Below are 14,797 nucleotides of genomic sequence, written 5' to 3' on the forward strand. Positions count from 1 at the left end.
AAAGTGACTTATTGAGAAACTTACAGTAGACCTTGGGTTTTCAGCCAGAGCATTAGTTATATGCTCTGGGTTATAGCTCAGTTACTTAAGTACCACCTTAGTTAGGGGCAGATATACCTAGTACTGGAATTTAGCCATTATTAGAAATGTTATTTCAGGATATCAACATTAAAAAATGCACATACCCAAAATATTAACACTTTCGTTATTTAGTTATAATAGAAAATCCAGATTTCAGAAGCTGTGTTAAATGTAAATATACTTGTTTTCTTAGGAGCTGATTAACAGACATTTAATAACAATGGCTCAAATTGATCAAGCAGATATGCCAGGTAAAATGCAAGTTGATTCATACTGCCTTTTAAAGGATATTATGGTTCTTTTGTAGTCCTGCATGTTTTTATCTTAAACTAGCTAATTACGACTTTATGAGTATATTTATTTGAAATCTACTTAAGAAGAGTTACAAGATGCCATTGATCATCTAATTTAAATTAATTCTACTTGTGATAGTATTCTAGTTTATCAAAAAAACTAGGTAGTTTTAGAATTCATGGTGATTTTCCTCCCTGTGCACTAGAATATTATTGTCTGCTGAAACTAATGAAGTATAGGTTCTTAAGCAGAAGGGAAAGGTGATTACTGATTCAATGCTTTAAAATGTCTTACTTTCTTCCTTAGAACAATCCTGTGACATAGATACTAATCTTGTTATCTCTATTTTACACGGGAGGAAAACTGAAGTTGCCAGGCAGGTTAAGTAATTGCCTTTGGGAACTGCTGAGCCAGGCTTGGAGTCTAGGTTTTTCTGACGGTACCACAGTGTTTGTAAGAGAACATTAGAATCTCTTTCCCCAGCTTATTCTTTTTATAGCACGATTAAATATGGTAATTTAACTAACATTTGTAAATAATACAGTAGGAATGCATTTGCCATAGAGACAATCGCAAAACCTGGCTGTAGTCAAGGATTCAGCACAGCCCACTGTCTATTTTGACTGCTCAAGACTTCAGAGGGTGTATGTCTGGCTACTGTGTCTTAAGGCTGATCTTTCCAGATTAGATGGGCAGGGAACTTAGCTGTCATAACCTTTGAAGTGGTCAGGTTAGGAGTTTTCCTTAATTATTTAGCATTGCCTTTGAAGCCCTAGGAAGGGTGAAAGGAAAAAAGAAAAAGGTTTATTTTTGCCAGTCCAATCTTTATGATTCCAATCATGTATAGATTATATGACTGTACATTAGACATTATCTGAAATTATAATAGAGTTATGAAAGAGCTGGATATAAGATTAATACATTTCAGTTGCAGTTCTATAGACTAGTAGCCTGTACTTCAAAATATAATTAAAAGAAAAGATGCTATTTATGATGGTTTCAAAATACCAATATCTCGGAATAAATACAACAAAAGATGTATAAGATCTCAATGGGGTAGATTTATTAAGATGTGTTAAATAAGATAAATAGAGTGAACTACTATATCCATGAGTAGGAAGTCATAATGATTAAGATAGCAATTTTTCTAAAGTGAGCTATAGATTCAACATAATTTTAGTCAAAGCATATGAGCTGTTTTTACTCAGAATACTTCTCACACCTAATTCGTGTCCTAACAATTTAATTGTTAAGGGCTCAGTCCCACAATATCACTCCTACTTAAGATGCTAGCTAAAATGGTGTACCCAGGGTACTCACACTTTGATCTGGCCAACTACAAATTTGAGGGTTGGCACACACACACAAACACACACCCCCCACCCCACCCCCAGGTTTGGTAATTTAGAATGACTCCCAGAACTCAGGAAAGCACTTTACATACTATTACTGGTCGATTGTAAAGGACACAACTCAGGAGCAGCCCAGTGGAAGAGATGCAGAGGGGGAGGGTGGAGTGGGGGACCTTCTTGCCATCTGGAGGTGTGCTACCCTCCCAGCACCTCAGTGGATTCCCCAACTTGTAAACTCTCTGAATCTTGCTGTTCAGGAGTTTTTATGGAAGTTTCATTGTGTGGGCATGTGATTAAATCTTTGGCTCTTGGTGATTAACTCAGTCTCCAGCCCCTCTCCTCCCTGGATGTTGGTGAGGGTGGGGGGTGGAGTGGGGGGGTTAGGTAGGGCCGAAAGTCGCAAGCTTCTAATCAAAATTTGGCCTTTATTTAATTTATTTTTTTTATTACAACATAACAGAGCTTTTCATGTATATGATAAAATTTATCAAAGAGAAAAGGGCTAAGACTACCTACAGCACTTGGAAGATTATGATTAGGATTCTGAGTGTGTTGGGGATTGAGGTGGGGCTTGGTTTGAGTCTCTAGTCACTAAAACAATGTGGTAATGGCACTGGGGTAGAGAGATTGATTAAAGGAAAAGACTAAGGAGAGCCCAGACACATTCTGAGATAGAGGTGGCATATCAGTGGGGAGAGGAAGGCACTAGAAAAATGGCTTTCTTTATGGTAACAGGTAAAACTGGATCATTGTCTCACACCACATCCCAAAATCAACTCCACATAGATTCAGAACTTAAATGTTTAAAACAGAACTTTAAAACTCTCACTATAAAATACAAATGAATAGATTTAACACTTCAGGAGGGAAAAATTTCCTGTACAGGAGACAAAGATTATTGACTCTTAAAGAAAATACTGATAAATTTTACTAAATTAAAATTTAAAACAATCCAAAGATACCTATAGTAAAGATAAAATTTGTAAGAAATTATTTACACAACTGACAAGGAGTATAAAAAACACAAATCAGTAAGAGCCTAAACAGTCCAATAAAGAAAATGATCAAAGGCTGACAATAGGCATTTCAAGAACATAGAAATTCATATGACCAATAAATATAAGAAGAGATATTGGACATCACTGATGATACAAATAAAATAAAGTCTAACCATCTGAAGTGTTAGGATCTGGAGTCACAGGTTCTCCAGTGCATTGCTGTCAGTAGTGTAACTCGGTGAACCTGGTACCACTTTGGAAAACGTAAGTTGAATATCTCTGTTCCCTGTGATCCAGCAGTTCTGCTCTTAGATATAGGTAAAGTCCTACACATTATCAACCAGGAAATGTACAAAGTATCCATAATATCACTGCTTACAGTAGCAGGAAGCTTGATCAATTCACATGCCCATCTGAAGGACAGGGGATGAATTAACTGTGATCTTGTCAGACAGTGGGACATTATACAGCAGTTTAAACGAAGAAAGTGCTCTGACATGGAACAGTACAGAAGGATCTTAGTGATGTAGCATGAAGTACAAAAGTGAGTTGCAAGAGACTATATATAGCATGATACCTTTTTTATAAAGTTAACTAAAATTTATATGTATTTACTTACATTTATGGAAATACATGAGTATATGCATATACATGTATAAACACACACACACACATAATAAACTTTGGAGAACTACATGCAGGTGTAATGAAACTATATAAAGGGAAGGACAAGAAAGAGAAGAAAGGCAAAGATTGGTAGCGAGAACCATATGTTTAGATGTAAATTAAAGTCAAGGTCTGAGCTTTCATTTTGCCTGCTGAGCTTGTAGATGCTTATTATATTATTAAGAATAATTAACTAAATAGAAGCAGGCCATGTATAGACATGAACCAGCGATTTGAGTGTCACCAACTAAAGATTGTGGTTAATCCAATTCTCTGCACCTGGGTTTAAACAAGTTTTAATACGTGTTTTTTTCTGCCACTGCTCTAACTGATCTTTTTCATGTCTCATGTTTACTATTAACCTTTGTCACTTTGATTCATTTACTCATCTTTGGTATGGCTTTTTTCTGTTTCCATTCCATATGTTATACTCCCATCAAATTAGTACTTCTCATCTTTGAAATCAAAATTTATTTCATGTAGGTCAGTGGTTCTCAACCAGGAATGATTTTATCCCTCCTGAGTCATTTTGGCAATGTCTGGAACATTTTTGGTTGTCACAGAGGGCAGTGGGATGTGTAGAGGCCGGGGGTGCTGCTAAATGCCTGCGATGCACAGGGCGGTCCCAACAACAAAGAACGAGCCAGTCCAGTGTGTCAGCAGCGCGGAGGTTCGGAAACCGCCGTGGATTTACCCCAGTGGATCTCAGTCAGCATCTTAGATCCAACCTGTCATTCTGTGCGTTCTTTGAGGGGAAGTAGGGTTGAATAGAGGAAAGAAACTAAACATTTTTTCATTGTTTTTAATATTATTTTGTGGAACTAATATTATTTTAGTCGACCCTAGACTAAAAATTGGGGCTAAAATCAAGACTGCGGCTCCATGTAATTTTCCAAGTTGATTAGCTTTGATTTTTGATGCCTAGCAGCGATCGAGGCACCCCTATGCCCTTGATTCATACTGAATTTTGTGCACTTGTTAAATTGGGCTGGAAACCGGAGCAGAACCTGTCAATTAGTATTCCTGTCTATTAGTGGAAACGTGCAGTCTTTAAAGTTAATATTAGACTATATATGATTATTTCAGGGAGACTGGGAAATGTAGTGTTAAAAAAGAACTTTCTGAAAAAAAAGTGAAATGATGTCTAGATCTGAAAATGAGCACGTATTAAAGATTTTATTTAAGTCATGGGGGTCAGTCACATAAGACTTTATGAATCAAGGGTGACGAAATGAGTGTGCAAACTGGCTTTTGCATAGAGGAGGAGGGGAGTCAATTGAACCCCCACCAGGCAGAAGAGAATCTACCTGTGTGTAGGCAGGAATTACTTTGCAGTGCTATCAGTAATCACGGCTTGCAGAGGTGTACATTATCTTCTATAGAATCAGAGTCAGACACTGGACGGATAGCCGTTAGGTAATGCGTAGTTTTACACTGCAGCCTCATTGTTTCCCCTGCACTATATGGAATTCAGGATGACTTGTTTGAAAAAGTAGGCACAGGAATGAAGGAGTTAAGAGCATACAATTTTTAGTTGATTGTGTCTCTCACATGATCTTGGTCCCACTGATGATGTGAGTTCCACTGCTTGGCAGAGTAAATTTCGGGTCCTTACTGTAGCATTTAAATTTCCGTGTGATTTAATCCCAGCACACCTCTCAGCTGTATCTCCACTCTGCGCCGCCTCTGTGGTGTCCTGTATTCTCCCACTACGTGAGATTTTGCCATCCCTGGACAGTGCACGCATTCAAGCCTTGTTTGTTGGTGGTGTTCTGTTCACCATAAAGTGCTCTCTTTCCGCTCGTTTTAGCTCATGGAAAGCAGCCTCATCCTTCATTTTGTAGTAAACATGCCAAGTCTGTGAGATCTTTCGTGATATCCTTGGGAATGGCTCCCTTCTCTGTGTTTCCATGTGTATCATCACCTTGGGAACTTGTTAGAATTGCAAATTCTTGGGCCCTACTTTAGATGCACTGGGTCAAAAACTCTGGACATGGGGCCCAGCAAGCTGTGTTCACAAGCCTCTAGGTAACTGTGAAGGGTGCTGAAGTTTTAAGAACCAGTTGCATGGTGAATTGTACCTTTTTAATAGCTATTTTGCCTTGTACTATATTTTATATAAATCTCTAACCTTCCTAAAAAGAACCCGTATTTCATTAATATGGGTTCACTAATAATACATAGTAGGTACTCAGTACATTTTTACTAATTTGAAGTTAATTGCTTATGAAATAGCTAGGAGACAAAATTTATTTATCATTTGTGGGAATTACACTGATCATTGAAATAAATAATAATAAATGAGCAAGTTACAGCTATCTTCACTTGTGTGTATACTTCCATTACACCGCCTTTATTTCAGTAGAACATGCCACTTGACCTTGGTTTGAAAGTTGAATCCATGTTTTGCGCTGTGGCCAGAATGCCATCTCAGGGTTAAGAGGACAAGACTACAGAATGAGAGCCCTGGGTTTGCATCTCTACGCCCTCTAGATGTGTAATCCTTAACTTTCCTTAATGAAGTAGGGAATCCTATCTCATAGGATTCAAGAACTAAAAGATAATGACTGAGCATTTGGCAAAGGCTGAGAGGTCCTTTTAAACCTGTCTTCTGGAATCAGAGTTTTCTTAATTGGGTTTCACCTGTGTTTCTCCACAGTCATAGATCAAAAATTATCAGTTGTCTTTTATTTGTGAGGTGTTTTTTTTTTAGATTTATTCATTTATCACTGTGTTTTAAAAACAGTGTTAAACATGTTTATTTTAAAATCTGGCAAATACAGAATAGTGTAGCGGAGAAAAATCCTCCCACTCAGTGGTTACCGTTGTTAAAGTTTTGCTGTATTCCTTTCTAGATGGTTTTCTATGCATATTCTGCATGTTCACTTATCTGCTTTTCACTTGAAATATCGTGAGCATTCGTAAGTCCTTCAAGACATCTCACAGCATGGAAGCTGTTCATTTGGAAAATGTAGTTGATTGTATCTGAGGCATTGAAAACTATTTGTCTTTTGGGATTGTAAAACTGATATATGTTTGTTCTAGAAAATAGGGAGCAATAAAGAAAGGAAAATAAATTGCCTGTACTCTGTAGAGAAACCAACCACCAAATACATTTTCATGTACAGCTTTCTAGCCTTTATAAGAAACAACAAATTGGGACTCACGTTTTTAATGCCTAGCAGAGTATCATGAGCAAATCCCAATGCATTATATTTCCTTAAACATAATTTTCCTTTCTTTGAGGAATATGGCAGGCATGGTGGTAATTTTAGTTTTTTCCTTTCATATTTTGCTAGGGTTAAAACTATGCTATTCCACTGAATGGTTGGAGAGTTTTAATACAGATTGCCGTATTTATACATATATAAGCACACAGACATACCACATATGCACACTCTCCAATTTAATGTTACTTGTTTTGAATTTCTTACGCATTCAAAACAAAAGTTCATAGCTTAACACCATTGTATAAATATATCTTATATAAAATAAAATGTTTAAAGAAGCAAAACCTATCTTGATTTTTATTCAACATCAGAATCAGAACTGTTTAATGTCTCTAAGTGATAAATTATTTCTAATGTTTGTTGTATTGTACTATAAAAGATAAATATTTTTGAGTGCATGAAATCTAGTTATTCTTTGGTTGTTTTATAATGCCTGTTTTTATTGATAGTGAAATCAGTTTGTTTTATATAGAGTTATAAATGTTGACACTGTTCTTGAGTACAAGTGTGTGTTGATACTAGTGGTTTATAGATTTGATTTCTTCTTTATTACTCTGAGAGATTTATGAATGCCTCTGAGTTAAAAGTCATCTTCCTGTGAATTACTCTAGCAGTCCCTACAGAAGTTGACAGCTACCATAGCCTATTTCCTCTAGAACCACTGCCACCGCCCAACCGGATACAGAAATCCAGTAATTTTGGATACATTACATCTTGCTACAAAGCTGTAAATAGCAAAGATGATCTGCCATATTGCCTTCGGAGGATACATGGTAAGGGCGATAAGCTTTCCTCTTTTAGGAGCATATGATTGAGGCTAAGGTTATTCAAACGTTCTTAAATATTTCTATCTGTTTAATACATGAGTTTAAATGATAATGAATAAATTTATGGTTTCATTTGGAAATTAGTATCTCATAAGTGACATATATACCTGGGGTGCCAAAAAAATGTATACAAGTGGACACTTTGATCATCGTTGCTCAAGCCGTAGTTCACTGTAATCAGAAGTGTCTGGACGCTGATGGGAACCACTTTGGCACCTCTTGTCATTGCAGAAGTCAAATGTGACTTGTATTCATCTTTTGTCATTGGTATATAGTGATTATTACAATTTTAATACAGTTTTCCTTTCTTAAAATATGTATACAGTTTTTTGGCACCCTCTGTATATATAATATATAAAAAACATGGCTTTTTCTTCACATTTCTGATGGAATAAGGGGGGGGGGATGCCATTTCCAGTTTAGTAGAAAAAATTCTCTTTTTCAGGTTTTCGTCTTGTTAACACAAAGTGCATGGTGTTGGTCGATATGTGGAAAAAAATTCAGCACTCAAATATTGTAACGTTGCGTGAGGTATTTACCACTAAAGCATTTGCAGAGCCTTGTAAGTACTTCGTAATTGTCTTTCTGCATGTGGGCCTCACTGTTTGAAGCCAGATTGCAGTAATGAGTGTTTGTGTTTTATTTTAAGCTCTTGTGTTTGCGTATGATTTCCATGCTGGAGGAGAGACTCTGATGAGCAGACACTTTAATGACCCTAATGCTGATGCCTATTTCACAAAGAGAAAGTGGGGTAAGAAAAAGATGCAGGCGAGCTGTATTTTGATCAATGTTTTTGCTCTGTGGAGAGTCATTTTGTGTTTTAAAATACATGTTAATTATCCCTGTAGTCATTCAGCTAAAAGACCTTATTGCATTTGCAAAAAAATTACCTTAAAGAAATGTTGTCAATCTGTAACAAGTTAGGAAATAACGTAGTATGTGTATAGCCGGAGATGAAGATAGGTTGGGAAGGACTCATAGATATATGGAATTTCAGTAACTGAGAATATGATAAAAGGTTTATCCTCTTAATTTTTTTCTTTTAAAAATATGCTTTCTGAATAGAGATGATTTAGAAAATTCAGTAAATTGAAAAATAACCTCTGTGGCTTCAGCACATAAAACACAACTATTATTGGTCTCTTGGTATATTTCTTTCCAGTCTTAGTGTCTTTTGTTTGTTTGTTTCCTTTCGCATTGTTTTTCTTTTATTCTATATCATACTGCATTTTTCATTTATTACAACATTTTCCCCTTAATTTTTATATTTTCTGAATATAATTTAATGACTTCCACGGAGTCCAATGTGACTGTGTATCGTTTATTAAATTATTTCCCTAATTATTTAAAGGTAAGGTTCCGTGTCACTTAAAGAATTAGTCTTCAAAATAAATTTTATTTAAATGGGGAGTATTTTCTTTTTTTGCCCCTTTCTAGTATTTGCCTAAAGAATTGTTCTGTAGTTCAGATATTGCAAAGAACCAAAATGTTTTAATTACATTCTAACAAATGTTTATGAGAGGGTAAGTCATTTCAGAGTAAAATTAAATAATTTTGAGATATCAATTTGTTATTTAAGAAGGGAATAGGGTATGCATCATTTTCTTATTTGGGGTCAGGAAAGAAGCAGTGCATTCTTTGCCATGATTTTCAATATGTTAAAGATTTTCTTGAATACACGTGTAGAGAAACTAAGGAGGGAGAAAGATTTGAGTCCACATGATAGTGTCTTTTGGATTGTGACTCCTTTAAGGATTCTAATTATGGATAAGAAATATTACTTCTGTTTATTTGTAACTTTGCTTTCTGACAGTTGAAAGAAGAAAGCTGTGGTTACATGGCTGTTCCACATTAAAAATCTGGTCATATAGTGTGGTCATTTTTTTTCCCTTTGCCATGTCATCTGTAGACACATACATAATTTTGTTGAAGGGGATGTGGTGTGACTTTTCTTATAGATGCATATAGCTGTAGTTGTTCAAGTTTATTTTGGTAATACCACCTGTGAAATGACTGTTGGCTGTAATTTATAGCTCGGTTTCTCAACCTCGGCCCTGTTGACACTTGGGGCTGGATAGTTATTTTTGTGGGGCCGTCCTCGGTATTGCAGGATCTTTAGCGGCGTCCCTAGCCTCTGCCCACTAGATGCTAGTAGCAACCCCCTCCTCCAGTTTTGACACCAAAAATATCTCCACATATTGCCAAATGTCCCTGGGGGGGGGGGGGGCAAAATGACCCCTGTTGAGAACCGCTGATTTATAGCAAGCACGCCTTTCCAGCTTCTTTTGTATCTTACTTACTCTGTTTTTGGTGTTGACTGATAATTTGATATAATAGTTTTACATTTTCACAGGAATCAGTCCCTTTTTCTAATATTTCAAAGTATTGTTAGCATGGTAGTAACTTCCCTAAACCATACCACATACACTTTAATTTACAGCAACTTCTAACACAAGACAATCTCTGTTCTCCCAATGTGAGTATTAAAAAAAGAAGAAAAAAGGCCAGTGTTTGTATAAATTTGTAGAGACATAGATAGGACTCTAATGTTATATTATTTAACTTAGCACAAAAAAATTGCATATTATAAGAAATATACTAATTTAGGAAGTGGGAATAATAATAATACCATACCATGTAGGAGCAGGGATATGAGGTTTAAAATGAGACGATGTGGGACTAGACAGACTCCGGCACGCAATAAGCCCTGTGCTGTAAATACCCTTCTCCTTGTTACCGCATTTATTAAATATTAGTTTTATTTAAACTCTTCATAGTCATCTTTGACATTTTCTTGGCATTCATCACTAGAGCCACTTTTTTTTTTTTTTAATTGGGGAATATTAGGGACAGTGTGTTTCTCCAGGGGCCCATCAGCTCCAAGTCGTTGTCCTTCAATCTAGTTGTGGAGGGCGCAGCTCAGCTCCAAGTCCAGTTGCTGTTTTCAACCTTTAGTTGCAGGGGGCGCAGCCCACCATCCCATATGGGAATTGAACCGGCAACCTTGTTGTTGAGAGCTCGCGCTCTAACCAACAGAGCCATTCACCTGTACCTCTGGCAGCTCAGCGGCAGCTCGTTGCCTTCAGTCTAGTTGTGGAGAGCGCAACTCACTGGCCCATGTGGGAATCAAACTGGCAACCCTGTTGTTCAGAGCTCGCGCTCTAACCAACTGAGCTGCCTGGCCGCCCTAGAGCCACTTTTTGAGTCATCTACTACTGTTTTCCAGATTTTGTTTTCAGTTTTAAGGGATAGCAATTTTTGAATTTCGTATTTGCTTTTTTCTGGAAATTTTATCCTAAGCCATTGGTACCTATTTGCTATTTATTATCTCCACAGTTAACCAGTTTATTGTGTTGCTTTTAGACCTGATTCACAAAAGGTTTGTTTACGACCATATGAATACTTGGACTTACAAGGTTATATTTCCTGAAATACAGGAGTCCACCCTTATCTGAAGGGGCTATTTTCCAAGACCCCCTGTGGATGCCTGAAATCACAGATACACAACACACACGCAATGTTTCTTCCTATACATACACACCTGTGATAAAATTTAGATTATAAATTAGGCACAGTAAAATATTAACAATAACTAATAATAAAATGGAACAATTATATAACAGTATACTGTAATAAAAATTATGCGAATGTTGTCTTTCTCTCTCCCGCTCTGTCTCTCTCTCTCAACATATCTTACTATATTTACCCTTCTTATGATGATGTGAGATGATGAAATGCCTAGGTGATGAATTGAAGTGAGGTGAATAATGTAGGCATTGTGATGTAGTGTTAGGCTCCTAATTGACCTGAAGATACGTCAGAAGGAGAATGTCTGATTTGGGAGATCCTGGACCATCAAGCCATGACAAACGATGTCAATGGCTGGGTGTCAGGAGCAGACAGTGTTGATGGTTGGGGCAATTTAATATTTTTGAACCCCCGTTGACCGTGGGTTACTGAAACCATGGAAAGCGAGACTGTAGATGAGGGGGGCTGCTGTAATTATAAAATCTAGATTCAATTTATATGGTTCCTTTTCTATTGATTTAAGGGGTAACAATGACCCAGAAAATATCAGGAAGCACTTATAAGAGGTGATAGAATCAAAACGATTACTTTTCATGGTAGACCAGATTATTTTTGTGTTTCATCATTATACATAAGTGACATTCATTTATGTTTTTGTGAATTGGATATTATATCTGACTGACATGGCTGTAATAAAAAAGGCTGAGCAGTATGAGGAGAATAAGAAAATATTCAATATAAATGATGGTAGGGACTCATTTTCCTCAATCCACAGAATGAACAGTTCTCACATGCCTCAACCATTATATAGGCTAGGATTACCCACATTGTAAGTGAAATAATCTCCGTAGTTCGTTTTTAATCAGAATTTACATTTATTTGGTTCACCATTAAATATAAATTCTTTAAATCTTTGTTTATTATTCAATAATTACAATGGTCACAGAGAAGAGCAGTTCGGTGAGAGCTCTGCCACTGCTGATGATATGAAGGTATAATCTCCTAAACAGGAAATGAAGGGTTTGTCTCTTAAATTCTTACTAATAGACTAAACTTAAATTCTATGTATATACATATGTATAAATTGGCAAGTTGTGCCATGAATGCAAATTAATTTTCTCTGTTAATTTTGGTTTGAATGTTTTAGTCTTTTAGTTGGTTACTTAAATGCAGATGTCTTTTTTGTTTTTATTTGCTTTATAGGTCAACACGATGGACCATTGCCCAGACAGCATGCCGGATTGTTGCCAGAATCTCTTATTTGGGCATATATTGTCCAACTCAGTTCTGCATTGCGTACCATTCATACAGCAGGTTTGGCGTGTCGTGTTATGGACCCAACAAAGATTTTGATAACTGGCAAAACAAGGTACTAGCATTTTGAGTTTTGGCTTTCTTTCCCGAGAATCTACCCTGTGACAGCTTTTAAACAGAGCATGATGATTTGTCTTAATTCTCCCTTTTCATATATTCCATCCAGAAAAACTGCTGTGACTTTGAGTTCATTTGTAAGTTTTAAAAAAAAATGTTGAATTCTTAATAAAGTGCCTGGTTATTAACCAAGAATCTTATATGGGTTTGGGAGGTATGTATGGTTAGGGTTGGGAGATATAGGAGTAATATCAATACAGCTTTTTCTATGTACACCTGTGGTTCTCAACTTTTAGCATGGGTCAGAAATTACCTGGAGGGCTTGTTAAGCACAGAATGAGTTCTTGTTCAGGAAATCGAGTGGGGCCTGAGAGCTTGCATTTCTAACAAGTTCCTAGGTGATGCTGTTGCTGCTGATTGGGTCCTGTGCTTTGAAAACCACTGAGAGAGAGTTAAGTACACAGACCTAGACTTCAGCAAAGTGTCATTTGAGTTGCTGTAACTTTGAGAATTGTCTTGGGCCATGTAGCATAAAGATCTCAGGATCTCGTACAGGTGACCTGGCTTCATATCCTGGCTCTGTTAGTTACTGTGTCTGTGACCCCGAGCAAGTTACCTAATTTCTATGTATTCAGTAACCTTATGAGACAGGTACTATTACTATCTCCGTTTTCCACATTTATAAGGTACCTATCTCAAAAGATTATTGAGAGCATTGAATGAATCAACACATGTGAAATGCTTTGCATGATGCCTAGTACATCTTCAGCAAGGGGTAGGAAGCTAACTAGTTCTCTTTTCATGAATAACTAATCAAGCAGCAGCTTGGTGCAGTGAAAAGACCATTGGCCTAGGCATCCAAGATGTGACTTACAGTCCTGGCTTTCGTAGCTTTAGGTCTGTCACTTGATATCTGAGAGCTTTAATGTCCTCCTCGCTGAAATAGTAGTTGGTAGAGGTTATATGGGGGTAGGAGAGGAGGTCCGAGTAGATGATATTCTGAGATCCTTCCAAATATTGCAGGAAATGTTAAATTTCCACTAGTGTATCATTTTAAAATCTCATTTTAATTATTTTCTTTAAATTTTCTGGTCTTTAAAGGTTGCGAGTAAATTGTGTGGGAGTATTTGATGTTTTAACATTTGATAACAGTCAGAATAATAATCCATTGGCATTAATGGCTCAATACCAGGTGAGTAATAATTAACATAAATATATTTAATAATTTAAGGCTTTTTTTTTTTTTAAGACAAATTTTGTTTATTTTAAAGTACTTCAGGGTTTTAAGTCTAGACTTCAATTTATTCTGGGGCAAACTTTGAGCATGTATTTCTTCATCACTGTGATGTCGTTAGTCTGGAGCCCTAATGAGTTGGAATATACAGATCTGATGACGGCGTCAGAGACTCTAGCTGCTCAAATGAAAATGTATTTATGTGTATGTGACTGGGAAATTTGTCCTCAGCAGGGATTAAAGCAGGTGAATTGGTCATCTGAATGAATTACATTAAACGAGATTTTACTTCTTTTTATTTCTTTAATGTATTACAATCACACCTATCACACCTGCTATTTTTGCTTTTAGAACAGTTGTCCCACTACCAATCTGAAGATTTTAGAAATATTTTCAAAGGAATAGTGTTGCGTTGCCATTTTTTGAAATAATTTGTTTCTTTTGCTTAATCAGAGCCTATCACTCGCTTCTTGTACATTATCAGAATTTGGTTATAGTCTGATCTCGTAATAGTGCGGGTTTCGACCTCATTATGTTCTTAGCTATTTATTTCTTATTTCTTGATGAATCTGAAATGTAGGAGAATAAGAACCTGTGTTACATGTAGCTGCTTAGCCTTTGTTACTCTGTGCAAGTGACATTGCTGTTTAAAGTATATGTTTCAGATTATTCAGTTTGTATTACAGTGCTTCACATTTTTTGGAGGCTATGCGACTGTTTTAAGACAGTGTTAGTTTTTTTATGTGTGAGAAATTTTTGGTGTTTCTGAACACTTATGAACTCACAGAGGTTTGATATAAGGCAACACCTTCCCTCCCCATTGCCCTTCTCATTTCAACTTCTTTTGTTTGAATCTGGAAAGATTTTAGTTCACTTTATTATAAGACAAAATTTCAGAACAAAAAGGAAAGGACAGACTGAGAAGTAGAGTCTAAGTAGGGTTTAGTATTCCAATTCATGCATAAACCCTTTGCTACTGAACCATGGGCAGTGAGGTCCCCAAGACTAAGAGCCACTCATCACAGTTAGTTGTATGCGGACGTTTTTTCCTTGGATGAGAGGCTTTTCATTTTTTTAAATTTAAGTATATATATATATATATATATATATATATATATATATATATATTTGGTATACAATCTTATATTGGTTATATTAGTTTCAGGTGTGCAATATAGTGATTCAACATTTTTATACCTTACAATGTGATCACCTC

At 36.4% G+C, this 14,797-nt stretch overlaps 1 protein-coding gene across 6 annotated transcripts in view; it reads left to right on the forward strand.

The window, feature by feature from the left end:
- Positions 1–14,797, forward strand: part of PAN3 (poly(A) specific ribonuclease subunit PAN3) — a 134,333-nt gene that overhangs the window by 100,436 nt on the left and 19,100 nt on the right. For 4 of the 6 annotated variants that reach the window (XM_019736452.2, XM_019736448.2, XM_019736453.2 and 1 more), the window contains 6 exons: positions 275–332; positions 7,233–7,394; positions 7,894–8,010; positions 8,098–8,199; positions 12,180–12,345; positions 13,449–13,539. In XM_019736452.2, the coding sequence (XP_019592011.2) occupies positions 275–332; positions 7,233–7,394; positions 7,894–8,010; positions 8,098–8,199; positions 12,180–12,345; positions 13,449–13,539 (696 nt within the window). The remainder of the gene's footprint in view (positions 1–274; positions 333–7,232; positions 7,395–7,893; positions 8,011–8,097; positions 8,200–12,179; positions 12,346–13,448; positions 13,540–14,797) is intronic. The other 2 variants (XM_019736449.2, XM_074330062.1) reach the window with 2 other exon arrangements.

Source organism: Rhinolophus sinicus, linkage group LG04, assembly GCF_036562045.2.
Source record: "Rhinolophus sinicus isolate RSC01 linkage group LG04, ASM3656204v1, whole genome shotgun sequence".
NCBI lineage: Eukaryota > Metazoa > Chordata > Mammalia > Chiroptera > Rhinolophidae > Rhinolophus > Rhinolophus sinicus.